Below are 26,762 nucleotides of genomic sequence, written 5' to 3' on the forward strand. Positions count from 1 at the left end.
TTTTGGAGAGATTATTTTCTCATCGTGATAGGGTTTAAAGGTTCACACTGCTTACCTTATATGAGCCCTCAAACCGCATTTTTCCTTTCATACTAAAGGGGAAGGGTTAATTGTTAGTGGTGGACTTACAGAACCAGGTAGAACGTAATAGGCAGACGTACACAGGAGCGTAGTTAAACAGAACTTTATTTGCTGCTCACAAACAAGTCCTATAAACAGGCACTTACGCGGCACAAGCACTTTCGGCAATACACTTCTCATCGACTTTTCTCCTCACACTCCCACACTAGCTGGCATCTCTAGCTCCGTTTTTATGGCCCTCTAGCAATTAGCAACAAATGCCTGCAGCTGTGTGATTGCTGTAACCTGAGCCTTGTTTCAGCTCACTCATGTCTTTTTAACTCTTTGTTCCCCTGCATCCTTGGGGATCAAAACCTATGCTACTTACTGCCTGTCAGCAAATGGTAACATTCCCCCACCTTTTGATTTCTAAGGAATGCATTACACATTTATACATATGTTTCACAGTTCATGTTACATATACAAATACATACATCATCTTAAGCCTAGAGCTCTTCATCTAGTTGATCCATCCAATGACTCCCTCCATCCACCATTGCAAACCACATTTTGTAATCCTGTGCAGTCCAATCATCTGTCTCGTCATGGGGCTGTGCTGTCTCGTTATCTTTCTGGGTTGCTTTAATGGTTGCTATTGTAAAGCGGTCTGGAGGCTTACCTAAGTTAGCTCTCTGAGACCTGCGGGGTTCTGTGACTGGCTCGGTCAGTGAGACGTTCTGACCACCCCCCTCTCCTTCATTACTTTCATGTTCTGTTTCTTGTTTCATAGAAAGGGTAGGCTGTCTTTCGCTATTGGCTCTTGGGGATACATTTGTTTCTGTAGGAGTATATACACTGGCTTTCTCATTTACCCTCTTAGGCTCTTGTTGCAGTTCATCAGCAACAGGCCTTCTTTCTCTGTGTTCATTCCAGAACATCACCACATCCTCCTTCATTTTTGGGGTTTCTGGGCATTCCAAGGAAACCTCCCGGCTTAGCATTACTCCCTGTGAGTCCTTTACCCATATTCTATAGGCAGCCCTCTCATAGCCCAGGATTAACCCTTGTACATGAGTTCCATTACTATGTGCCTTGAGCACCTGTTACCTTGGCCACCGAGCATGATATCAGGTGATGTCAATCACTTGTGGGCAGCCGTGTCCATGGAGAGTGGAGGAATTGTGGATCTGGCCCACCGGCTGTGTTCAGTTCCTCGCCCATGCACTACAGCTTCTGTGCTTTAAATTGCCCCTATCCTACTTTATATCAGTTTGGTCCAACCTGCATCTCAAATATGTCACTGTTACATCACTATGGGGGAACCAGCAGCCCTCCAGATGCTGTTGGACTCCACTTCCCTCAGCCCCAGCCAGCATGGCCAATAGGCAGGGTTGATAGGTAGCAGGAGTCCAACAATATGTGGACTCAGGTACGCTACCCTTGAGTTGGACCTACATTCACAGGTGCAAGTAAAGGTGCAAGAAATGGCATACATGTGTGAACTGACTGAGCGATATCTCAGGACTGAAACCCAGCCAAGGGAGAACTGACTGGCAGACAACTCTATCCTTATACATTTTTCACTGAAAGCAGGGTCCCAAGTGTGGCCCTCCTGCCCTAGATGAAAGCTGTTTAAAAGGAGATGGAGCAAGGGAGAAAAGGCACTGAGAGATGGAAATGGAAGGTAGGCCATCAGACTGCTGTGTGTGTGTGTGTTTTAAAAAAATCTTTAATTTTAATATACCCAACTTAGCAAAATACAAATAAGGTAAAAAAGGTGGAAACAATAAATAAAATCTCTCATAAGTAATCAACTTCATCATTTACATAGAGATACTACAGTAAGTTAAACAAATTGCAAGGATGCACATTATCTTGAAATTTATCATTCCAATAGATCAGAAAAATACTCCAACATTCCAAAACGTATTTACCAGACCATACTTCTTCTTCTTATAATAAGTCAGTTTGATTAATACTACATTATCCCAGATCCCCTTATACCACTCTAGAATGGGTATTGGTGCTTTTTGTTTCCAGGCTTTCATTATATTAAGCCTTGTCGCAATCAAAAGATTCAGAACCATTTCTAAATCATCTTCATGGACTATATCTTTTAAATAGCTCAAAAGAAAAGTTTTAGGATTATTTGGAATTATATAGCCTAACATGTCTTGAAGTATATCGCAAATCTGATTCTAATACACTTGAATCTTTGGACAGCTCCAAAATATGTACAATACATCTGCATTTGGTCTGTCACATCTCCAGCATCATTATATATCTTACTCAAGGCATATCTTACTTGGACATCATTAGATATCTTACTCAACCTATGATGTGTTAGTACCATTGATTGTTGTTATGTGCCTTCAAGTCGACCACGACTTATGGCAACCCTACGAATCAGCAACCTCCAATAGCATCTGTCGTGAACCACCATGTTCAGATCTTGTAAGTTCAGGTCTGTGGCTTCCTTTATGGAATCAATCCATTTCTTGTTTGGCCTTTCTCTTTTTCTACTCCCTTCTGTTTTTCCCAGCATCATTATCTTTTCTAGTAAATCATGTCTTCTCATGATGTGTCCAAAGTATGATAACCTCAGTTTCATCATTTTAGCTTCTAGTGATAGTTCTGGTTTAATTTGTTCTAACACCCAATTATTTGTCTTTTTCGTATCTGCAAAGGTCTCCAACACCACATTTCAAATGAGTTGATTTTTCTCTTATCCGCTTTTTTCACTGTCCAACTTTCACATCCATACATAGAGATCGGGAATACCATGGTCTGAATGATCCTGGCTTTAGTGTTCAGTGATACATCTTTGCATTTGACGACCTTTTCTAGTTCTCTCATAGCTGCCCTACCCAGTCCTAGCCTTCTTCTGGACTACTGTCTCCATTTTGGTTAATGACTGTGCCAAGGTATTAATCCTTGACAAGTTCAATGTCCTCATTGTCAGCTTTAAAGTTACATAAATCTTCTGTTGTCATTACTTTAGTCTTTTTGACGTTCAGCTGTAGTGCTGCTTGTGTGCTTATTCTTTAACATTCATCAGCATTTGTTTTACATCGTTACTGGTTTCTGCTAGTAGTATGGTATCATCTGCATATCTTAAATTATTGTTATTTCTCCCTCCACTTTTCACACCTCCTTCATCATGGTCCAATCCCGCTTTCCGTATGATATGTTCTGCGTATAGATTAAATAAATAGAGTGATAAAATACACCCCTGTCTCTCACCCTTTCTGATGGGGAACCAATCGGTTTCTCCATATTCTGTCCTTACAGTAGCCTCTTGTGCAGAGTATAGGTTGCGCATCAGGACAATCAGATACCATTGATACATAATTTTATAATGATTTCTTTAGTTCTACTGATGTCAGCCTAGTTACCGCGTTACTCTATATCCACTCCCATTCTTCTGTAGTTACATCTTGATGGAGATCTCTATTCCAGACTGGTTTTTTTGTGTGTGTGTGTGTGTGGTTGTGGCAGTATATATCATTAATATATACTGCAATATATCATTAATGCAATAATAGGGCAGTAGTGGCTGATTAATAAGGGGCCATCCACACACGTTTCTACTTCATTAATTGTTCTGCAATGCTTCCACAATATGGGGAATGGATGGCATTATTGCCATCCAGAGGGGCATTCTTGCACTATAGTGCAACAAAAGGAGGATAACACAGCGCACACACACTTATAAAAATTACAGGAGTTCAGCAGGGAACTAAGAGACATGCCCTGATTAGAAATGAAGCAGTATGTCTGCCCTGAAACTTTTGAAGGCATGAACGGTATTGAAAGCAGGATTGTGTATAACTGCCCTGATACCATCATAAGCACAACTCAATCATGAATACACAATTTAAAAAAGACATCTGGAGGGACCCCATTTCCCTCCCTCTGGAAGCTGCTGCCTGTAGCAGCTGGCAAGGCTAGCCTTGTGTTTTTTCTTTTAAAGCAAGAGCCAGTTGCTGAGGTTGTCTTCAAAGAGAAGTTGCTGGTGCTTCCCTAGGCAACCAGAGAACAAACAGTCCCAAGTGTGAGCAATGTCATTCAGCACCTTCAGTGTTCATTTCCTGTCATTCAAATGATGAGGCTGTAGTATCTCTTTTTCGCAATGGTACTTTGTGAAATTATGAAGGTTCAGGCCTGGCAGCTACTGCAAGGAGAAATGGCATGGAGAATACAAAAGAAAAGAAAAGGCCGGTGTGATGAGACTTACCAATGTGCCATGAGACTTGTGCAATCAGTCTTCTAGCCTTCTTGGACATCAATCAGACATCTTCTGCTCCTTCAAATGTACCAGCATTTCCAAGCACATCCTGCTTAGGAGGGTGCATTTGTTTTGCAACAAAATTGAACCGAATGGGGCCCATTCAGTGCAAATATTCATTAGGTACCAAACAAATGCTAAGAGTAATGAATAGATATGAATGGGCTTCCTTTATCTTTAACCCATTTGTACATATTCATCACTCATTTGGGGGGGTGCTTAATTTCTCTGGAGGCAACAGAGGCCCTCTTGGGAGCTCTGCCTCCTGGCAACTGCCATTTTATTTCCCCCAGGATGCTCTATAACAATGCCCTCTTCAAAGAGGGTGCTTTCCATCTGCAATTTTTATACAGTATTAAGAATTCTATCCATCTGTCTGTCTATCGCTTTATTCATCTATCCATCCAACCATCCATCCTGCCAGATGAATGGGGGTGTGCCTTTTAAGTCAACGATAATGTTTTAATCAAGCGATGTAACCAATTAGCTGATTAAACAGAATAATAACTTATTTGTATATTATATATTTTTGACTGGCTATTCCTGCTGGCTCAGTCCTTCTGTTTCCTGGACACCACAGGTGCTTCATCTTGTATGATTATGAGAATGTGTGTGTCTATTTTGACACATGATGTGCATGCCATGAGAAGCCACAATGGACAAGACAGTGGCTTCCCTTTGCATCTCCTCCATGTGTCAAAATTTATCACGTGTGTTGCAAATGTGATGGTCTCAGAGCTAAACTACAGGAGCCTTGCGTTCTGACCTGGTCAGTTCACTTTAAGGAAGCATCATGAGGGTAAGTTTTGGTAGGAGAAAATAAGAGATGGGATAGAAATGGAAGCATTTTGCTTTGAAAAGGTATCTTGTGCCAGGGAAAAATTCTAGCATGGGGCAGAGTGGCCCAGGGATGGCACAGAGGTGGCTGGTTTCCATTCTGAGGCCCTTTGTTATACAACCTGCCTGGGAAGATGAGGCATTAAGGCAGCCTTCACCAACCTGGCACCAGAGCTTGGAAAAGTTACTTTTTTAAACTACAGCTCCCATCAGCCCCAGCCAGCATGGCCACTGAACTGGGCTGATGGGAGTTGTAGTTCAAAAAAAGTATTTTTTCCAAGCTCTGCCTGGCACCCTCTAGAGCAGCCTTTCCCAACCAGTGTGCCTCCAGATGTTGTTGGACCACAACTCCCATCAGCCTCAGCCAGCATTGCCAATGGTCTGGAAAGATGGGAACTGTGGTCCAACAACATCTGGAGGCACACTGGTTGGGAAAGGCTGTTCTAGAGATTTTGGACTACACCTCCCCTTACCTGTCTGGAGTTGATGGGAAGTATAGTCTTAAACCTCTTGAGGACACCAGATGGGTGAAAGCTGCATAAAAGCAAGAAAATCTTGCATCACAGTAGTAGTCACACATGATTTTTCCTACCCATATGTGTAGTCCAACAGTAAAATTATCATGTGCAGAGCAATCTTCATTTGAACGAATCCCTCCCAATTTTTAAAATAAAACTGTTCCCTTTGAAATCCTGTTTCATTTAGTAATCCAGAAACAGTGGACCTGTAGACTTTCAGATTATGCTAGACAACTCCCATCATCCCTGACCATTGGCAGAGCTAGCAGGAACTGACAGAGTCCAGCAACATGTTGAGGGTCACAGGATCCCTGTTCCTGCATTGTCCTGTTGTTGTCAGTTTGGAGCCTCTGACTCTGAAATAGATGCCCATAAAGCACAGATCTTTATCAGAAAGTGCCCCCTCCACTTTATGGTTCCAGTTGCTGTAGTCCTTTTAAAATCCTAACATCAGCTAATATCTGTTTTGTTTGCACACATCTAGTGCATTAGCAAGATCCTCCGTGGCGCAGAGTGGTAAGCGGCGGTAACGCAGCCGAAGCTCTGCTCACAGGCGGAGTTCGATTCCAACGGAAGGAGGAAGTCGAATCTCCAGTAAAAGGGGTCGAGGTCCACTCAGCCTTCCATCCATCTGTGGTCGGTAAAATGAGTACCCGGCATATGCTGGGGGGTAAAGAAAGGCCAGGGAAGGTACTGGCAATCCCATCCCATATATACGGTCTGCCTAGTAAACGTCACAAGACATCACCCTAAGAGTTGGAAACGACTCGCACTGTAAGTGCGGGGACACCTTTACCTTTTTAGTGCATTCGTGCACTGCTGCTTGTGCTGCTGATAATTTGTGGATTAAAAAGATTTTTAATTTTAAAAAGCATCATATAGCAGAAAATAAAACAGGATTTGGGTGTTGATAAAACTGGCCCTCTCCTGCACTGTTGCTATTGTATCCAATGTCAGTGTTGTGTTTAGGGTTCCCACCCCCCAGGGTAAGGAAAAGCACATTGTGGTTTTCCTGTGAGAAGTGTCTAGTGCAACTTCATCTTCCTGTTCAGAAAAACTGAAAGTGCTCTTCAAGTTACAGGATCACTTGAAGAAGCAAGAAGTGTACTGTGCAAGCCATTTCCTGCTGGAACCACAGGGTTCTGTCAGGGATGTTGATGAAGCTTGGTTCCACTGTGAAGAAAAACCAGGTGAATTAGAGTAGAGAATAAGCAATTTCCCCCATCTTAGGTCTCCAGATGTTGTTGGACTACAACTCCAATCATCCCTGACCATTGGCTAACATCTGGATCATCACATTTGGATCATAGTTGAATCCAACAACATCTATAGACCTAAAGGTTGGGGGAGTCTGGAAAGTCGAATTAGATGTTATGGAAAACATGCAAAGATGCACATTTTTCTCTTGCAGCACGTTTATGCTGCCTTGGGTTCCATGATGGTCTGAAGGCACATGAGGCCACCACCTTGCTGAAGCTAAGCAGGTCTGGAACTGGTCAATACCTGGATGGGAGACCACTTGGGAACCACATGTATGCTGCCTTGGGCTTCTTGATGAAAGAAAGGAGGGATATAAATGTAATAAAATAAAAACGAAACACGGAACATGAATGTGAAAAAATTAAAGTAGTTCCATTCATCTCTAGGCTTAACTTGGTAGATGGCTGACATCCTGATTTTAAAGTAGGGAGGAGGAACCTGTGGCCCTCCAGATGTTGTTGGATTCCAACTCCCATCATAGAATCATAGAGTTGGAAGGGGCCTTGTAGGCCATCGAGTCCAACCCCCTGCTCAAAGCAGGAAATCCACAGCTAGAGCATCTCCCGCAGATAGCTGTCCAGCCTCTGCTTGAAGACATCCAGTGAAGGGGATCCCACCACCTCCCTAGGTAATCGGTTCCATTGCCGAACTGCCCTTACTGTCAAGAAGTTCCTTCTAATGTCCAATCTGAATCTACGCTCCTGCAACTTAAAACCATTAGACCTAGTCCTACTCTCTGGGGCAGCAGAGAACAAATCTGTACCCTCCTCTATGTGACAGCCCTTCAGGTACTTAAAGAGTGCAATCATGTCACCCCTCAGCCTTCTCTTCACCAGACTGAACATGCCAAGTTCCTTCAACCTTTCCTCATAAGACTTGTTCTCCATACCGGCTATCATCCTCGTCGCCCTCTTCTGAACCCGCTCCAACTTGTCTATATCTTTCTTAAAATGAGGCGCCCAGAACTGAACGCAGTATTCCAGATGAGGCCTGACTAATGCAGAATATAGTGGGACTATTACTTCCCTCGACCTGGAAACTATAGCTCTGTTTATGCAGCCCAAAACCACGTTTGCCTTTTTTGCCGCAGCATCACACTGCTGGGTCATGTTCAACTTGCGATCCACTACAATTCCAAGGTCCTTCTCACACGAACTACTGCTAAGCCGGGTATTTCCCATCCTGTACCCATGCATTTTGTTTTTGTGGCCTAAATGCAGAATCTTGCATTTGCCTTTATTGAATTTCATTTTATTAATTTCAGCCCAATTTTCTAGTCTATCCAGGTCCCTTTGGATTTTATTCCTTTCTTCCATTTTGTTAGCTATCCCTCCCAGTTTCGTATCATCCGCAAACTTCATAAGGCTTCCCTCCACCCCGTCATCTAAGTCATTGATAAAAATGTTGAAGAGTATCGGCCCCAGGACAGAACCCTGTGGCATTCCACTCGAAACCTCCTTCCAGTCCGAAGCAGAGCCACCGACGACCACTCTTTGAGTACGGTTTTCCAACCAGTTGTGAATCCTAGTATTTCCATCTAGTCCACATTTGACCAGTTTGCTAATCAAAAGGTCGTGGGGGACTTTGTCAAACGCTTTGCTGAAATGTAGATAGATGACATCTACAGCATTTCCACCATCTACTAAGCTAGTGACCCGATCAAAAAAAGAGATGAGATTAGTTTGACAGGATTTTTTCTTGACAAACCCATGCTGGCTCCTACTAATCACAGCATTGTCATTTAGATAGTTGCCAATGGACTCTTTTATTATCCGTTCTAATATCTTTCCCGGTATTGAAGTCAGACTGACCGGCCTGTAATTTCCCGGATCTTCTTTTTTACCCTTTTTAAAGAGCGGGACAATGTTTGCCCGTCTCCAATCCTCCGGCACCTCTCCCGTTCTCCAGGATTTCTCAAAGAGGTTCCGAGAGTACATCAGCAAGTTCCTTCAATACCCTGGGATGCAGTTCATCAGGCCCTGGAGATTTGAACTCATTTAGGTTAACTAGGTGTTTCCTGACTATCTCCTTATCAATCTTGAACTGCAATCCCGACCCCTTACTGAGATTGCTACCGATGCAAGGTTGCACACTGTTCCCTTTTTGGGAGAAAACGGAGGCAAAATAGGCGTTGAGCAGTTCTGCCTTTTCCTTGTTGTCTGTCAACATTTTGCCATCCTCATTGAGCAGCAGTCCCACCGTTTCCTTGGTCTTTCTCTTGCTTGGAACATATCTGAAAAACCCCTTTTTGTTGTTCCTCGCTTCCCTCGCCAGCCTCAGCTCATTCTGGGTTTTAGCTTTCCTTACGCTATTCCTGCAAGCCTGAGCCGCTCGTCGGTACTCTTCCTTGGTGATGCGTCCTTCCATTCTTTATACATGCTCTTTTTTACTTTTACCTCCTCCACCAGTCTTCCGTGTAGCCACATCGGCTTTTTCTGATGTCTTCCGTTTTTCTTCCTCTTTGGAATTGTTTGCGATTGCGCTTTTTGTAATACGTTCTTCATGAACTCCCACACTTCTTGGGCTCCTTTTTTCTTTAGTCTATCTAGCCACGGGATCCTACCCATCATTTCCCTGACCTTGCTAAAATCAGCTTTTCTGAAATCCAAGGTCCATATTTGACTATATTCTTCTTTGGCTTTCCCCAGAATCACAAATTCCAGCATTATGTGGTCACTTTCCCCCAAGGTACCGACCGCTTTAATTCCCGTGACCAATTCGTCCCTGTTAGTTAAGATCAGGTCCAGGATTGCCAATCCCCTTGTTCCTTCTTCTACTTTTTGAAAGAGGAAATTATCAGCAAGGCCCATCAGGAATTTGTTGGAGGCTTTATGCTTCGCAGAGTTTGTCTCCCAGCAGATATCCGGGTAGTTGAAGTCCCCCATCACTACTACTTCTTGCCTCCTTGAGATTTCAGAGATTTGTTTGAGAAAGGCCTTGTCTACCACCTCTTCTTGGCCAGGGGGTCTGTAGTAGACACCTACTACCATGTCAGTTTTATTTGTTTCTCCATTTATTTTTACCCAAATGGTCTCTATCGGACCACTTTGTTCGCTCTCTTGGATTTCCATAGAGGTGTATTTGTCTTTGATGTATAACGCTACTCCCCCTCCTTTTCTGTTGCTTCTATTCTTTCTGTAGAGTTTATATCCTTGAATGGCTATATTCCAATCATGGGAGTCATCCCACAAAGTCTCTGTTATCCCTATGAAGTCATATTTGCCTTGATGCACTAAGACTTCAAACTCCTCTTGCTTGGTATATAGACACCAGAAGTCTCTTTTGTCCTGATTGGATTCCTCCGTTAATATACCGTGAGCTTTGCCGTGCATCCCTTTCTCTCTCCCAGTGTCTCCTGTACCCTTCAAATCCTTGCGTTTACAACCCGCTGTCTTTGGATCAGTATTTAAGCTATCATCTCCATCCCCCAGAGGCTTTAGTTTAAAGCCCTCTTGATGAGTTTTGCCATACTTCTGCCAAAGAGATTCTTCCCAGTCCTCATGAGGTGCAACCCATCTCTTGCCAACAGTCCCCCCTCCAAGAAGCTTAGACCATGGTCCCAGAATCCAAACCTCTCCCGTCGACACCATCTGCGTAACCAGTCGTTGACCTGCAGTATCTTCCTTTCCCTTTGTAGTCCTCTATCCTTCACAGGAAGAACTGACGAGAAGACCACCTGCGCCCCCAACTCCTTGACCTTCCTACCCAGAGCCTCATAGTCTGAGATGATCTGTTCCAAGGTGTTTCTGGCCGTGTCGTTTGTGCCCACATGGATGAGGAGAAAGGGGTACCTATCTTGGTTCCCAATGAACCTCGGCAGGTTGTCAGTGACATCCCAGATGTGTGCCCCAGGGAGACAACAGACTTCCCGATTCATTTTGTCCGGCTGGCATACCGGTGCCTCTACCCCCTGAGCAACGAGTCTCCAACCACCAGCACTCTCCTCTTTTTGCCACGAGTGGTGGTTGCATCAGCTTCCTTCTTCTGGGGTGTGGAGTCTTCCTTTGCAGCCAGTGGCTCTTGATGCAGGTGAGTTTGTTGAGGCTCTTCAGAGGTGCTGTCTGCCGAGAGATGCTAAAAGTGATTTGTTAGTTGCAGCAGTTCTGAATCCCTCCTGTTTTTCCCTGCCCTTACAGTGACAGTCCTCCATGGGGATTTGTTGCTGTTGCAGTCCTCTTCTTCCTTGTTGCTTTCTTCCTGTACTTTGTGTCATTCCCTTAATTCCTCTTGTGTTCTATCGAGGAAGTCCTCATCTTCTCTGATAAGTTGCAGGGTATCGATGCGTTGCTGCAGCCCCCTGACCTTTACTTCTAGGAGCACCACCAATCTGCACTTGCTGCAAGTGTAATCGTGGATGGTTTCCGTCAAGAAGATGAACATAGTGCACACCTTGCAGGTGACAACAACTGATTGATCCCCCTCCATTTTCTGTTTGTTGTTTACTATTCCTGTTGTCAGTGGCAGTCTTGATATTCCTGTTGTCAGTGCCAGGAATTAGTTGACCGGATTGTAGTTTGTGTGTGTGTCTGTGTGTTTAATTCGCGCGCCCCTGTCTGGCGCATGCCACCAAGCCTGGTGGGAAAGAAAGTATGCAGATGAGCTGCTTAGCTCACCAGAGCTCCTCCTCTTCTTTTGGTCAGCTGCCTCCCAAGTTTTTCAGGGTCAGGAATCCTGAGTCCCTTCTCCCTCACAGTGAGCGCCGCTGAGCCTCACCAGAGCTCCTCCTCCTCTCTTGGTCAGCTGCCTCCCAAGTCTTTCAGGGTCAGGAATCCCGAGTCCCTTCTCCCTCGCAGTGAGCGCCGCCGAGCCAGAGCTCTTCCTCCTCTCTTTCATCTCTGACCATTGACCGTGCTGCCTAGGGATGATGTGATCTGGAGTCCAAAAACATCTGGAAGGCAGCAGGTACAATGCCCTTCAAACAATAACTGACAACAACTTTTTGCCTCAGATTAGCTGCTTGTTTCTCCCTCTCCACAGTCACTGATTGTCCTATTTTAACCAAAGCATTCATTTGAAGATTTTGTGGGTTTTCAAATTTATGGCACCTTAAATACTGTTCCATGCACCTCAGTCTCTGAGCAGTGCGGAACTCCAGGGGTTCCAGCCCTTACCAAGGGTTTGGCTTCCTTGGAATGAGGGTCAGTGGAGACTGTGGTGTCTTTAGGATATATGGTTTTACTTACACATATATACAACCTGAGGGCTCAAAGCATTAACACTCCAACAGGTCTTGCTTCCCCATTAGGTTTCTAGGGGAGCCTGCAAAGCCATAGCTTTGGATTCAGCACATAGAGCAGTCAGGCCTCTGTCTCTTTCCAGCTCTAGACCAGACTAGAAACACAAAGGCTACCTCCTGGCCCTACGATGAGGTGGACTTCCAGCCAGAGGTGTGTGTGGGATCCTGAAAGAGCATCACCAGCCAGTTGTTCCTATGACAATTCATCTGTTCTTGACCAGCTCTTTAGATATGTAAATAGAGTGCTTGACAGGTTCAGCTAAGCCCATTAATTTAACAAAGAAATAGTTTGACCCGTTTGGCAGGTGTCTTCCACTACAGATCCCAGCTTTACAGACACAGATTTACAGGCTTGGAGGGCATCCCAAAACATCATCCAGATTCCAGATCAATCCCCTAATCCTATAACAATACCCAACAGATTTATTATAGGAGGAGGATCGTGAAGTAAAGCCTCCACCATCAGGTGCACAAAGTATTATCCTCAGTTGCGTCTGCATCAGTGTTGGAATTACTTTTTTAGATGTTTTTAAATATTTTTTAAAATATATGTTTTTAAATATGTTTTATTTTAATACATTTTTAAAGATGCTTTGTTTTAATATGGTTTTGTTTTAATATATTTTAAAGCCTTTTGTTTTTAATATGTTTTAGAGTGTTTTTAGTGTTTTTGTTTGCCGTCCTGGACTCCTTCGAGGAGGAAGGGCGGCATAGAAATTTAATAAATAAATAAACTGGCCAAATCCCCCTCCTCCACTAAAGACGAAGAAATTATAAACAGTAAAGATCCACATGCCATGAATCCCGAGATGCACAAGCTAAGACATTTCAATACAAGCTCAAATGTACATGAGATAAGCCCACTAATCAAACATAGCTGCTTTAATTGGCGATAATGCAACCTTCCTGGCTGTGCAGTGCAACTTAACACCTGTAGCAGGAGACAAAATCCTGGTCTTAACTGAACCAAAATGATCAAAGGGCTAGAGCAATTCCCCTATCAGGAAAGACTTTTTTAGTTTAGAAAAGGTTCCACAGACTTTTTCTTTTATATTTTTCCCTTTCCATGCCCACATGCCTCTCAAAATATTTTTACCCATCTCTTGTAGTTTCTTCTCCCTTTCTCCTTTCTTTATTTCTTCCCCCACCCCCAAATCACCTGCCAATTTATTTCATCCATTCTCCCTGGTCTTTTCCCATTTACTTCTTCATCCTGTAATAGCTTTACTTTCTTATCCCCTTCCTTTCTGTTTATTTTAATACTAATAATAATTTATTATTTCACCATCTGATTTCCTTCAACATCTCCTCTGGGCCTTACCCATCAGAGGAGGGAGATTTATCTTCGTATCTATCTTCCTTCCTCCCCCACCCCCTTTTCTGTTTCCTGGCCGCTTTTAACTCAGCATACAAGGAATTGCTGTTTGGTCTAACCAAAAGGTTATGGCCTGGCTAGGAGCAGGCTAGGTAAATGAGGAGGCACTGGGCAGGCTGTGAACTGAGGCCCACCTGAAAGTGATCCAAGGCCCACTGGTGAGTCCTCCTGGCCCACTGTTTGAGAAACACTGATGCAGAATTTTAAACAAACCTTAACAGAAAGGTGAATTGATGCCACAAGAGGGCGTTGAAGAAACATAGTAATGAATATTATTATGGGTTACCTATTTTCATTAGAAGGTAACTCTGGGAGGGAAACGGAGATATTTCAATGACCAGTAATTGGCTCACGCTTCTTTTCAGGCACTAAAAAACCCTATTCAGCAGCTCAATTACAGTAGTCGCTTTTGTAACATTCCAGCACACTGATAGGATCAGAAAATTGCTGTGTGCACCCCCATACAAATCCCAGTAAAAATGATAAGGAAGAGGCAGTTTGGTGATAACAGTAAGTAAAGTTTGATTGATAAGAAAGGCGCATATATCTCAAAGGAACCTTTCGCTCTCAGGTTCGCCAAGCATTTAATTGCTTTCCCTAAAAATGCAAGTGATTCATATTTAGTGCTGTTTGCCTTAGGGCTGTTAGCAGGCAAGGTAGAGGACTTGTATCTGGGGTTATGAGATATCCTGAGATCGATTTCACTTACGGCTCTCTCTTATGGAGGAGTCTGCTGCCCAAAGAAAGGAAAAAGTCAAATCTTTCCCCTGTGAGTTGGTCTGCAATAACTGTCTGTGTTCTGGCTGTTGCATGTGTGGAAATTAAGAGGTGTGGCAGGGTCTCATGGAGGAAGACTATCAATGGCTACTAGCCATGATGACTATGTTATGCACTACCTTCACTATCGAGGCAGAATGCCTAATGGGGGCTGGTTCATTAGGGCACCCTCTGCCTATGTTCTTTCTTACAACCAGCTCTGGTGGTGGCACTACCTACCTGTCAGCTTTCTCCGCTGTGGTGTTATGCCTTGTAAAACTCAGCAGGGAGGGGGAGGAGGATGGGGACAAAACTAGAACGAGTTGGTTCTGCCCGTGATTAGCTCTGGCTCCAGCCACTGTTGGCCTCCCTGTCTTCTGTCCCCCACCAGTCCCAATGGGCACCAGCCGCCACTGAAAATGCCAGTTGTCAGAAATCACAAATGGGGAGAGCACTGTTGCACTCAGGGTCTGCTTGTGGGCTTCCTATGGGCCTCTGGGAGAACAGGATGCTGGCCTAGATGGGCCATTGGGCTGATCTAGCAGGGCTCTTCTTAGGTTCTTAAGTCGCAATTGTCATGACGCATCCTCCTGAACGATGGAACTAGTGGCTTTGGCTCTGTATGGGAGTTGAGTTTTTAAGAATAATTACTTTTTTTCCCCTTTCCTCCTCAGCACTCTGAAGGCTTCGTTTGAAATCCTAAAACAACGTAAGTATAGCAGCAAGCTCCATTGTGGGTCCATTCACTGCCTTCTGCCACCTTAAGGCCACATCCACACCAGACATTTATTCCACTTTAGACAGTCATGGCTTCACCCAAAGAATCCTGGGAAGGGTAGTTTGTGAAGGGTGCTGAGCATTGTTAGGAGACTGCTATTCCCCTGACCCAGCTCCAGTGGCCAGTGTGGTTTAACAGTCAACCCCTCTTCCCAGAGAATTCTGGTGATAGGCGATCTGTGAGGGAAATAGGGCATCTCCTATCAACTCTCAGCACCCTTCATAAACTACATTTCCCAGAATTCTTTGGGGGAAGCCATGACTGTTTAAAGTGCAATAAATGGTGTGGATGTGTAAGAGTAATTTATGGAAGGGCAGGGTAGACCTTTTTTGTATAAATGAGATGTTCATACTCATATCTTGATAAAAGTGCCTTAGGTGCCAACACAAAATGGCTTCCATGGGCAGAAAAAAAAAAAAAGAGGCGCAGGTACTGTGTACCAGTGAGTACCACCACACACACCCCTTATTATTAAATTAATTACTCACCCTTCACCAGCAGGGCAACAATTCAATATTACAAACTGTTAAAACAAATTACAGTCACAGAAATAGGGGGGGATCCTGAAAACACACATCTCAGGTGTCAAAGGCCAGGGTAAATAGGTGCGTCTTCAGCATTTGCTGAAAACTATATAGGGAAGGTGCCAGACACACCTCTGTGGAGAGGGACTTCCGGGACTTCCGGGAAGGGTGACTTCGCTTGTGCCTGCTTTTGAGACGAGCTCTCGTCTCAGAAGAAGCTTTTTCAGCTTAAATCAGTCAGAACGTTCTTTTTGACTGGTGAAGATTCTCTCCCAGGCAGGGAGAAACGTAGAGATTAACCATAAAAGCCTGTTTTTGTTTGGGAGGACTGGATCTCATTAATTTATGAGAGAAGGTTCAGCCAGCAATGCCGGAGGACGTCCATCAAGCTCTAACTGAATAAGTGACACGTTTATCTTTTCTTTAAAGAAGAACGGACTTAAACAAGCAAGCATCCTTCTTTCTATATTTTTTTTTGGTTTAAATCGTTGCTGCAAAAAGAGATTTGTCAATGAATCAGCTATAAAGATCTTCTGGGTGAGTTGAAAATTTTCTCCTTTATTCACGAAACTAAGGAGGAAAGAAATTGAAAAAGCCTATCTTAGTTTTTATTGCAAAAAGCTGACTTGGAAGTGCATTCTAAAGATACAAGCGGAAGAGGGATTTCTATTTCGAGGAGGGAAAAAAATAAATAAATTTGATTTATGAACTTTGGAGCATTATATATTTGGGACTATTTTCTTTCTGGTCTATTTCATTTTGACGAATCTACTTGTTCACGACGCCACTAACTCTTTTGAAGCTGGGAACTAAATCTGTTTTGTATTCTTGAACATAAGAGATAAGGCAGACTGTACTGTCTACATTGTGACTTCATCGAGCCTGGAATATTAACCCAATTGTGACTGAAATAATTTTTGTTTTTGTGGTCTTAAGAATGGCAATCAGGAAAGTGGCTGAGACCATGGAAGAAATTATGTTTCAGAAAATAATGGATGAGATTGAGATAACGAAACAAACCCTGAGACAGGGTAGACAGGAGATGAAAAATGAATTTAGCAAAATGACGCAGGAGTTTAAAGAAATAGTGGATTCTGTGAGAAAGGAGATTGTTGAGATTAGAGATGAGAAAAGAAAAATTAAAGGGAAGATACAAGCTCTGGAGATTGGAACAAATGTAGAATTGGAAAAAGATCTGGAGTTTATGGATACTAGAAATAAAGCTTACTGTTTGGAACTTAACGTTGTCTCTGAAGAAATTAATGAAGATAATAGTTATCAATGTCTTGGATAATTTTTTGGACTGGAATGATGTGATGGAGCTTGATATAGAAAAAATCTATGGAATTGACTACAGATATGTGACAATGGAAAAATTCTTAAGAGATGAGCCAGTGCATTTTGTAAAAAAGAACAGAGATATGACTTTACAACAATATCTCAGCAACATATTCAGAATTGATGGCAAGAAAAGATTTGTGATAAAGGAAATTCCCATCAGACTCTTATTATATGACTATGGCTATGACAGCAAGATTAATATGGGATACTGATAATGGTAGAATGGATACTGAAAATACTGGACTGAACAGGACTATTGAAGATGGAAGATGGAATCAATATTGATATTGGAAGAATGGTTATTGAAATTATTGGATCAAACTGGTTTGACGAGATGGATTAATCTATATGTTTATTTGGACTATGGCTATGATAACAAGATTATTATGGGATACTGATAATGGAAGAATGGCTACTGAAATTATTGGACTTAATAGGATTATTGATAATCGAAGAATGGTTACTGAAATTATTGGACTTAACAGGATTATTGAAGATGGAAGATGGAATTAACATTGATAATGGAAAAATGGCTATTGAAATTATTGGACCTAACAGATTTGAATGAGATGGATTAATCAACATGTTTATTTGGAGAAAAATTGAAAGATATATCTCTCAAGGAACTGAAACCTCTCTTTGACTTTTTGTGGGAAGAATAAAGTAATGTTTATGAGATTTGATGATTAATTAAGATAACTACTGGAGGAAAGTGATTTTATAATATAATTTAGGAGAGAGGATTGTTATATATTGTAGACTTATAGCTGATCTGCGATAAATCGGAAGTCAACATTTTATTTTATTGTTTAATTATTTTTGTTTTGTTTTGTTTTTTGTCTTTAAAAATTTGAATAAAAATTTGTCAGGCCCAGGATGTGACTCAGGAACCAGACCAACGGCTGTAGTTAATTCGTGTTTTATTAGGGTAAAGTCCAAACAAAGACTGCGTTTTCTCATGAAGCAATACAGGGATACAGGTCCTGCGGCATTGGGAGAAAGTTGACAGAGCAAGGGACTTCTTCCCGCCTGTTCTTTAAGAAGGGTCCAAACGGGCGCACAATCTTTCGCTCCTCCTTAACTGCCCCTCAGGTACTGCCCGCCTTCCCCCCCTTCTCTCCTGTCTTTTCAGCTGTCTGCGTGTGCGCGGTGAGGGGGGAAGCATCACCCCCTCCTCTTCTGAAGTTTCCGATTCCAGGATGGGGGATAGGGGAGGAGCTGATGGTAAACTGCCTCCCCGCTTTTTGGCTGTGAGCAGCCCTCCCTCTTTCCCCTCTTGCTCTGAGCCTGAAAGAGGGGGAGGCGTGAGAATGTCCAGGGAGGGCTCAGGCTCCCCGTCGCTAAGCGACCTTATCACTGGCAGTTCCTCTGTTTCGTCTTCGCTCCAAAGGGGGGAAGTTCCTCCCCCTTCCCTCTGCCATCCATCCGAATACTCTTCTCCCAACTCTCTGGGATCCAGCTCCCCGGGATTGGGACCCCAGCTCTGCCTTCCGACACCATCCCCCCTCCCAGGCTGTGCCCCCCTCCCCTTGTCTGGCTTGGGACGGTGGGGAAAACGTTGATGGAAAAGTTTTACCAATTCTGGAGCATGCACATCAGCTGCATCTTCCCATGATCTGTCAGCCACCCCATAGCCTTTCCAGTGAATCAAGTACTGCAGCTTGTGGCGTCTGATCCTGGAACCTAAGATCTCCTCAACTTCAAACTCAAGCTGCTCATTTACCAGGAGTGGAGCTCCGGGAGGTTCCTCCGGCCGTAACTCACTGGGAGGGGCGGCTTTCGTTAAGAGGGATCGATGGAACACAGGATGTATTTTAAACGTGTCAGGCAGCTTCAGTCGGTACGCCACGGGATTGATTTGAGTTTCTATTTCAAAAGGACCCACCCTCTTGTCTTGTAATTTTCTACATTTGCCCGGCATCTGGAGGAAGCGGGTGGACAGCCATACCTGGTCTCCCGGTTGAAGGGGGGGGCCCTCCTTCCTGTGCAGGTCAGCAACTCACTTGTACTCCGTTTTGGCTTCGTTTAACTGCTGTTTCAGTGTCTGTTGCGCCGCTTGCAATTCCTTAAGGAAGTTCTCAGCTGCCGGTACCAGCATTCCTTCTGAGCTGCTTGGAAAGACTTTAGGATGGAATCCATAATTAGCAAAGAACGGGGTTTGTTGAGTGCTGGAGTGCAGAGAATTGTTGTAGGCGAACTCTGCAAAATGCAAATATGATACCCAGTCAGTCTGTTGATAGGACACATAACTTCGTAAATATCTTTCCAAAACGGCATTCAAGCGTTCTGTCTGCCCATCTGTCTGGGGGTGATGGGCGGAGGAGAGTTTTAATTCCGTCTGCAACTGTTTCCACATTGCTCTCCAAAATTTGGCTGTGAACTGAGTTCCTCGGTCTGAGACTACGCTGTTTGGCAATCCATGCAGCTGGTAGACTTCTTTTATGAATAACTTGGCTGTTTCTTTAGCCTCTAAGGCCCCTGCACAAGGAAGAAAGTGTGCCATTTTGGTAAGTAGATCCACCACTACTAAGATGGCTGTCATTCCTTGGGACTTGGGTAGATCAGTTATAAAATCCATGGAGAGGTCCTTCCAGGGTTCGTGTGGGGCAGGCAACGGTTGTAACAGTCCTGCTGGTGTCCCTGTTTGTGTTTTTGTCCGCAGACAGACAGAGCAGGACTTTACATAACTCTCAATATCCCGACGCATTTTAGGCCACCAGAAGTCCTTGGCCACGTTCTGAATGGTCTTGTAAATCCCAAAGTGTCCCGCTGTGATGGAATCATGACACTGGCGTAGGATTCTGAGCCTTAATTCCCCTTCTGGCACATATCTGGCGGTTTTGAACCATAACAGTCCATTTCTCCAGTGAAAGGTTACTTCTGAGTCTTGACCTTGTCCCATCTCCTGCTGATATTTTAGCATGTCTGCATCTTCTTGTTGTGCCTTTTTGAGTTCCTCTTCCCATGAAGGCTGGCATACTCCCAACGTTAATTTCTCTGGCGGGATTATGTACTGAGGCTGGTCCTCGGATTCACTTTCTTTGTATTGTGGCTGTCTGGAGAAGGCATCCGCTCTCTGGTTTTTGGCTTGGGCATGCTAAGTAATCTGGAAGTTAAACCTAGTGAAGAACTGGGACCATCTTATCTGTCTCTGGTTCAGCTTTCTGGCTGTTTGGAGGCTTTCAAGATTCTTGTGGTCGGAGCGTACTTCAATTCGATGAGAGGTCCCCTCTAGGTATTGTCTCCAGTTTTCAAAAGAGTCCTTGATGGCCAGCAGCTCCTTCTCCCAAACTGTGTAGTTCTTCTCTGCAGGCTTTAACTTCCGAGAGAAGTACGCACAGGGGTGCAGCTCCTTCCCTTCTTGGTCTAATTGTAGCAGGACCCCCCCCCCCGATGGCAAAATCTGAAGCATCTGCTTCCACTACGAAAGGGCGGTTCGGATCAGCAAAGCGCAGAATGGGCTCAGTAGCAAACCTTCTCTTCAGCTCCTCAAAGGCCTCGGTGGCGTTCTCTGTCCATTGAAACTTCTTCTTCCCCCTTAAACAGTCAGTCAGAGGAGCTGTTAATTTGGAAAACCCTGGAATGAACTTTCTGTAATAATTGGCAAACCCCAAAAACCGTTGTACATCCTTTTTGGTGACAGGTTGGCCCCAGTCCAATATGCAGCTTACTTTCCCTGGGTCCATCTCCACACCCGCTGAGATTCGATATCCAAGGAAGTCTAGAGACTTGAGGTCAAATCCACATTTCTCTAATTTAGCATACAGGTGATTTTCTCTCAGTCTCTTCAACACCGTCTTCACATGCTGGTCGTGGTCTTCCTGGTTCTTTGAGAACACCAGGATATCATCTAAGTAACAGATTACATACGTGTCCAACAAGTCTCTAAACACGTCGTTCATGAATTTTTCAAAAATTCCTGGACTTCCACAAAGCCCGAACGGCATGACCAGGTATTCATACTGTCCGTAAGCGGTCAAGAATCCTGTTTTCCATTCATCTCCCTCCTTCATTCTGATCAGATTGTACGCTCCTCTCAAATCCAACTTCGTGAAGATTTTTGCAGAGTGCAGTCGGTCCAGCAACTCTGAGATCGGGGGCAGCGGGTAGCTGTTGGGGATGGTGATCTGGTTCAATGCGCGATAGTCGTTACAGGGTCTGAGTTCCCCCCCTTCTTTTTCACAAAGAATAGTGGCACTCCAGCAGGGGATTGTGAGGGGCGTATGAATCCTCGCCTCAGGTTTTTATCCAGGAATTCCTTCAGGGCCTCCCTCTCATTCTCTGTGAGAGAGTAGATTCTCCCTGATGGGATGCTGGCTCCTGGCACTAGGTCAATCGCACAGTCGTAAGGGCGGTGGGGGGGTAAAGTCTCTGCCTCTTTTTCATCAAACACATCTTTGAATTCTTCATACTTGGGCGGCAGGGTCACTTGCTCGATCTCTTGCACTGCCCCCGCTAAGGTGTTCTTGATTCCTTCAGGTTGACAGTTCTCCTGGCAATACTGTGAGGTGAACCACACCACCGCCTCCTTCCAACTTATTTTGGGTTCATGCTTTGCTAGCCAGGGCATTCCCAGAATCACCTCAAAGTTCGAGAGATCTGACACATATAGCGAAATGAACTCTTCGTGCCCAGGGATTTGAAGTTTCACTTCCTCCATGGCTTGTGTCACCCCTCCTGACTTCAGGGGTCTCCCATCGATAGTCTCCACAGCTAGGGGAGCGTCCAGTTTCCACCGGGAAATTCCATGACGCTTGACTAACTTTGCATCAATAAAATTTGTGGAGGCTCCACTGTCAATTAAGGCAGTGGAATTAAACACCACTCCTCTGGAAGTTGTAATCCGAATAGGCAAGACCAACACCCCCTTTGAGGGAGGTTGGATCGTTGGGGGGCCTTTATACAACGCTGCCCCCAGTCCACCGGCCTGCACGTGGACTGGGTGTTCTAGTTTCCTGATGGCTCGGCTTTCCCCCCTTTCAGTCCACAGTCTCTGGCCACATGGCCCGGCTTTGAACAATAAAAGCATAAACGTTCCCGGCGTCGTCTTTCCTTTTCTTCTTCCAACAGTCTTGGCCTAGCCCCTCCCTGTCCCTCAGTTGCATTACCTGCCATCCCTGCAGTGGGAAGGGTCTTGTTGCGGGATGCCGAGGCTGAGTATCTCGGGACCTCCTGCTTCCTTTCCAAGTGCCTTCCTTCCATCCGGTGATCTATCTGTAGGCATAGCCGGATGAGCCCTGGTAGGTCAGCGGGGGGGGAGGTCCTGGCCAACTCATCCAGGATTTCAGCATTTAATCCACTCTGGTACATAAACATCAGGGCGGCGTCATTGTAACCAGTTTCCTGGGACAGAATTTTAAAAGCGTTAGTGTACTCGGAAACAGTCCCTTTAGCTTGCTTCAGAGCGCCTAGTTGCCGCGCTACTGTTTCAGCCCTTTGCGGGTCTTGAAACATCTCAGTCATCTCCTGTATAAATCCTCTGTACCTTCCTAAGACAGTATCCTTTCTCACGAGATACGGAGTCACCCATTTTGCAGCTTCTCCCTCCAGGAGGCTAATCACGAAAGCTACTTTAGCCCCATCGTCTGGAAATTCCGTGTGCCTGACATCCAGATATAACTCACATTGAGCCACGAAGGTTGCCAACTGATCACTTTGTCCCGCGTATTTTGGGGGCAATCCAATGGGAACCTTTACTACGGCAGCTGGAGGGGCTGTTCGCATCTGGTCTATCGTGGCCTTCAAGGTTTGATTATCCGTCTTCAGCGCCTTGACTGCTGCTAGCAGGGCTTGAACATCCATCTGCAAATCAGCTACCTTAGTCCTCAAGAGTTCCACTTCTTCCATCTCAGAAGTGGGGTTCGTCCCCCCTGCTGCTCCCTTTGACATCTTGTCCCAGTCAAGTGAAGAGAGCGTTGAGGGTGATTTAGGTGGCTCTGTCAAGCTGTCAGGCCCAGGATGTGACTCAGGAACCAGACCAACGGCTGTAGTTAATTCGTGTTTTATTAGGGTAAAGTCCAAACAAAGACTGCGTTTTCTCATGAAGCAATACAGGGATACAGGTCCTGCGGCATTGGGAGAAAGTTGACAGAGCAAGGGACTTCTTCCCGCCTGTTCTTTAAGAAGGGGCCAAACGGGCGCGCAATCTTTCGCTCCTCTTTAACTGCCCCTCAGGTACTGCCTGCCTTCCCCCCCTTCTCTCCTGTCTTTTCAGCTGTCTGCGTGTGCACGGTGAGGGGGGAAGCATCACCCCCTCCTCTTCTGAAGTTTCCGATTCCAGGATGGGGGATAGGGGAGGAGCTGATGGTAAACTGCCTCCCCGCTTTTTGGCTGTGAGCAGCCCTCCCTCTTTCCCCTCTTGCTCTGAGCCTGAAAGAGGGGGAGGCGTGAGAATGTCCAGGGAGGGCTCAGGCTCCCCGTTGCTAAGCGACCTTATCACTGGCAGTTCCTCTGTTTCGTCTTTGCTCCAAAGGGGGGAAGTTCCTCCCCCTTCCCTCTGCCATCCATCCGAATACTCTTCTCCCAACTCTCCGGGATCCAGCTCCCCGGGATTGGGACCCCAGCTCTGCCTTCCAACAAAATTAATGGAAAAAAAAAGAGAGGGACTTCCACAACTTAGGGCCTGCCACAGAGAATGCCCTCTCCTGGGCCACCACTCTTCAATCTTCAGAGGGCAGCTGAACAATCAAGAGCCCTCCCCGATCTTAACACACAAGAGGGTCTGTAGAGAAGGAAGCAGTCTCTTGGATATTTGGGGCCTAAGTCATTTAGGGCTTTAAACACTAGTCTGAGCACCTTAAATTAGGCCCAGAAACAAACTGGCAACCAGTGGCTGCTGGCTAGGCCTGGTGCCAACAGACCGCCAGGTAGGGCACAGGCACAAGGGCCCCTGGGGCTTAGAAGAGCCCTTGCAAGGGTGGATCTCCCACTCCATGATCCGCAATGCATATCAACCCCTTATCTCAGGCTGCAAATCAGGCCCTATGACTTGACACCAGTGTGGATTGCAGAACTCCACCCTTCCACACAACCCCCCCGATGCAGCTGGCACAGGCTCATATAGGCCCAGCTGCCCCACTTCCTGCATTGTCACATCAGTATGTGCGAAGGCATGCACATGTAGCACGCTAGCACACTGACATGACATCACAGGAGGCAAGGCAGTCAGACCTATTTAAGCCTGCGGCAGCTGCGTATGGACTGTTGCTGCCTGAAGGCTCCCTCATGCATGGGGCTGGCCTTGCTGCTGGCTGTACAGAAAAGACCAGCCAGTCTGAGGATAACAAATCAAGTTTCATATATCTTTTCCCCATGGAAGAAGTTTAATTATACTGCAAGTGGGTGTTCTTTGGGAGTACAGGATTTAGAGTACATTAACCATTTTATTGTGGCTCACATGATAAATATATTTTTATGCTCCCTATAATTCCCGAAGCATTGAGAGGTTTCAGGGGTACAGCACTTGCCTAGGTTTGGTTTCCTTTGGAAGAAAGTCACTGGAAGCACATTGGTATATTTTATTTGTGTTTACTTACAGATATATAGGTTGAGCTTAGGTGGAGGCTCAGCTTAAACGCTTCACAATTCACTGCTCCCACACCAGATCTCTAGCATGGTGTTTCAGAACCAAAACACAGCTTACCCCACTCTCTTCTGAGTCTGTCTGTCTGCTTCAAAACTGACAGCCTGTTCTCTTCACAGTGATTGAATTACAACATTCAGAGGGGAGGTCTGCTCCCATTCAGAGCATTGTCCAAAAGATCCTGTGTCATAAACAAGCAGCCAACTCTTTAGTTCCCATTGCAACATATTTTCTAACAACAAGGAGACACTTGACAGAACTATTCATCCAGTTTGAGCATTTTAGAAGACTCTTGCCCAGACTCCAGTTTTACAGTCAGGGAATTGTCGACTTGGAAGAGACCCTGGAAGTCATCCAGTCCAACCCAACAAGTTTGTACCACTATATATCAAGGGGACGTCCCATAAGATGTCTCATCATTGGGTGAGGGACCTGTTGTGGTAGTACTGGGAGAGAGAGAGGGAGAGAGAGAAGGAGCCTGAGGAGGAGGGCTGGTAACAAACAGGCCTCAGCATTGCCAGATTATCAATTTTGAATTCTTACTTCCCTCAAAGTTAGAGGGGTTTTTTGTTCAGAAATCCAACATGGAGGACAGGGGAGAGGAAAGGAAAGAGAGACACTCTAACCTTCACCACCAGCTGCACCCTTCCTCTTTTTCTCACAGCAATCCCATAAGCATTTCTAACCCAGGGAAGTGCCTGGGAGCACTGCCGCTACCATCTTCTCAGTCAGTGCTCATGCATCATGGCAATTGAGGGCCTCGATATGAGGTACCTTTCACATGATCTATGATCATGTGAGCTATGATCATTCTCACAACATAGCCTATCTGGAGGTCTCCCACTCTTTCTGTATGAGGCGTGATTGACCTGAGGGTGGGATAAAGTTGAGGGGAACTGAAGATGCGGTGCTATTTTCCTCTCTCATCTGTCCCTTGGCTAAACCAGGAGGGTCCCACGGCAGGGCCACAATCTTCCCCACAAATCTTTAGTGCAAATGCTTCTTGATTTCAGAGACACCATCAAAGGAGCTAGTCAATTATTAGTTTACGGCTGCAATCGAAAGCACTCTTACTAGGGAGTAAGTCCCAGTGGATGCAGTGGGTAAACGAATATAGGGTTGTGTTGCTAGGGAACACTCTGCCCAGCACATAGCTGTATAGTGTGTGTGTGTGTGAACTTTGTCAGCCTGACTGCATTCCTTCATGGACAATTTTCCAGGGCATACATGCCTGTGGTGGGCAGGGCCAGAGGCCAAAGTGGGTGGGGCAAAGGATACAATTCTTCCCTTGGTCAGTAGACTACACGTGAGTCCATGAAAAAAGGCCAAGATTTACACACATCTCTTCATCCTGCATCCCAGCAATCGAGAGGCCTTATCACAGTTCAAAGCAAAAGCTCTCAGGGAGGGCAGATTGTAGGAGTATGGGAAGCTGCCCTATATGGAATGAAACCCACTGGTCCATCTAGCTCAGTGTTGTCTACACTGACTGGCAGTTGCTCTCCAGGGTTTCTGGCAGGGAGTCTGTCCCAGCCCTGCCTGGAAATGCCAGGGATTGAACCTGAGACCTTCTGCATGCAAGGCAGATGCTCTTCCACAAAGCTACAGCTCTTCCCTGTCAGAGCAGGACTGGTGATGAGTGTGCCCTGTGAAGGGGTATGCCCTAGCAGCAGTCCTGAGGGCCAGACTGAGAGGCCTGGAGGGCCATATCCAGCCCCTGGTCCTGAGGTTTTCCACCCCTGCTATACAGCATATTTCGTTTTATACAGAGCTTGGAAAAGTTACTTTTTTGAACTACAACTCCCATCAGCCTCAGCCAGCATGGCCACTGGATTGGGCTGATGGGAGTTGTAGTTCAAAAAAGTAACTTTTCCAAGCTCTGATTTTATATACTATGCTCTTTTTGAAAGACGTTTTGGCTGTAATGTATTGGTGACTATTGCTTGCTCTCTCTCCTACCCCCACCACATTGCCCTTTTATTGTTTTGTAATATTTAAAAAAAAATGTTTTTGAAAAAGTTATGACTTTTTGGAACAGACTGCATGCTTCGAGACAACCTGTTTACTGAGAATTCATCTTGATTTGTTTGTAGGGAGATTAGACTATATTAGCTGTTTAATGCATTTGTTCTGATTTGTTTGTGAGGAGATTAGATAACGTTGCATCAAGCAGAGGTTCTCCCACACTTTCCAGTGCATTTTCCTGT

At 45.0% G+C, this 26,762-nt stretch overlaps 1 protein-coding gene across 4 annotated transcripts in view; it reads left to right on the plus strand.

The window, feature by feature from the left end:
• Positions 1 to 26,762, plus strand: part of RCN2 (reticulocalbin 2) — a 130,817-nt gene that overhangs the window by 84,479 nt on the left and 19,576 nt on the right. For all 4 annotated transcript variants that reach the window (XM_061595780.1, XM_061595781.1, XM_061595782.1 and 1 more), the window contains one exon: positions 15,005 to 15,039. In XM_061595780.1, the coding sequence (XP_061451764.1) occupies positions 15,005 to 15,039 (35 nt within the window). The remainder of the gene's footprint in view (positions 1 to 15,004; positions 15,040 to 26,762) is intronic.

This window comes from Rhineura floridana, chromosome 14, assembly GCF_030035675.1.
Source record: "Rhineura floridana isolate rRhiFlo1 chromosome 14, rRhiFlo1.hap2, whole genome shotgun sequence".
Lineage (NCBI taxonomy): Eukaryota > Metazoa > Chordata > Lepidosauria > Squamata > Rhineuridae > Rhineura > Rhineura floridana.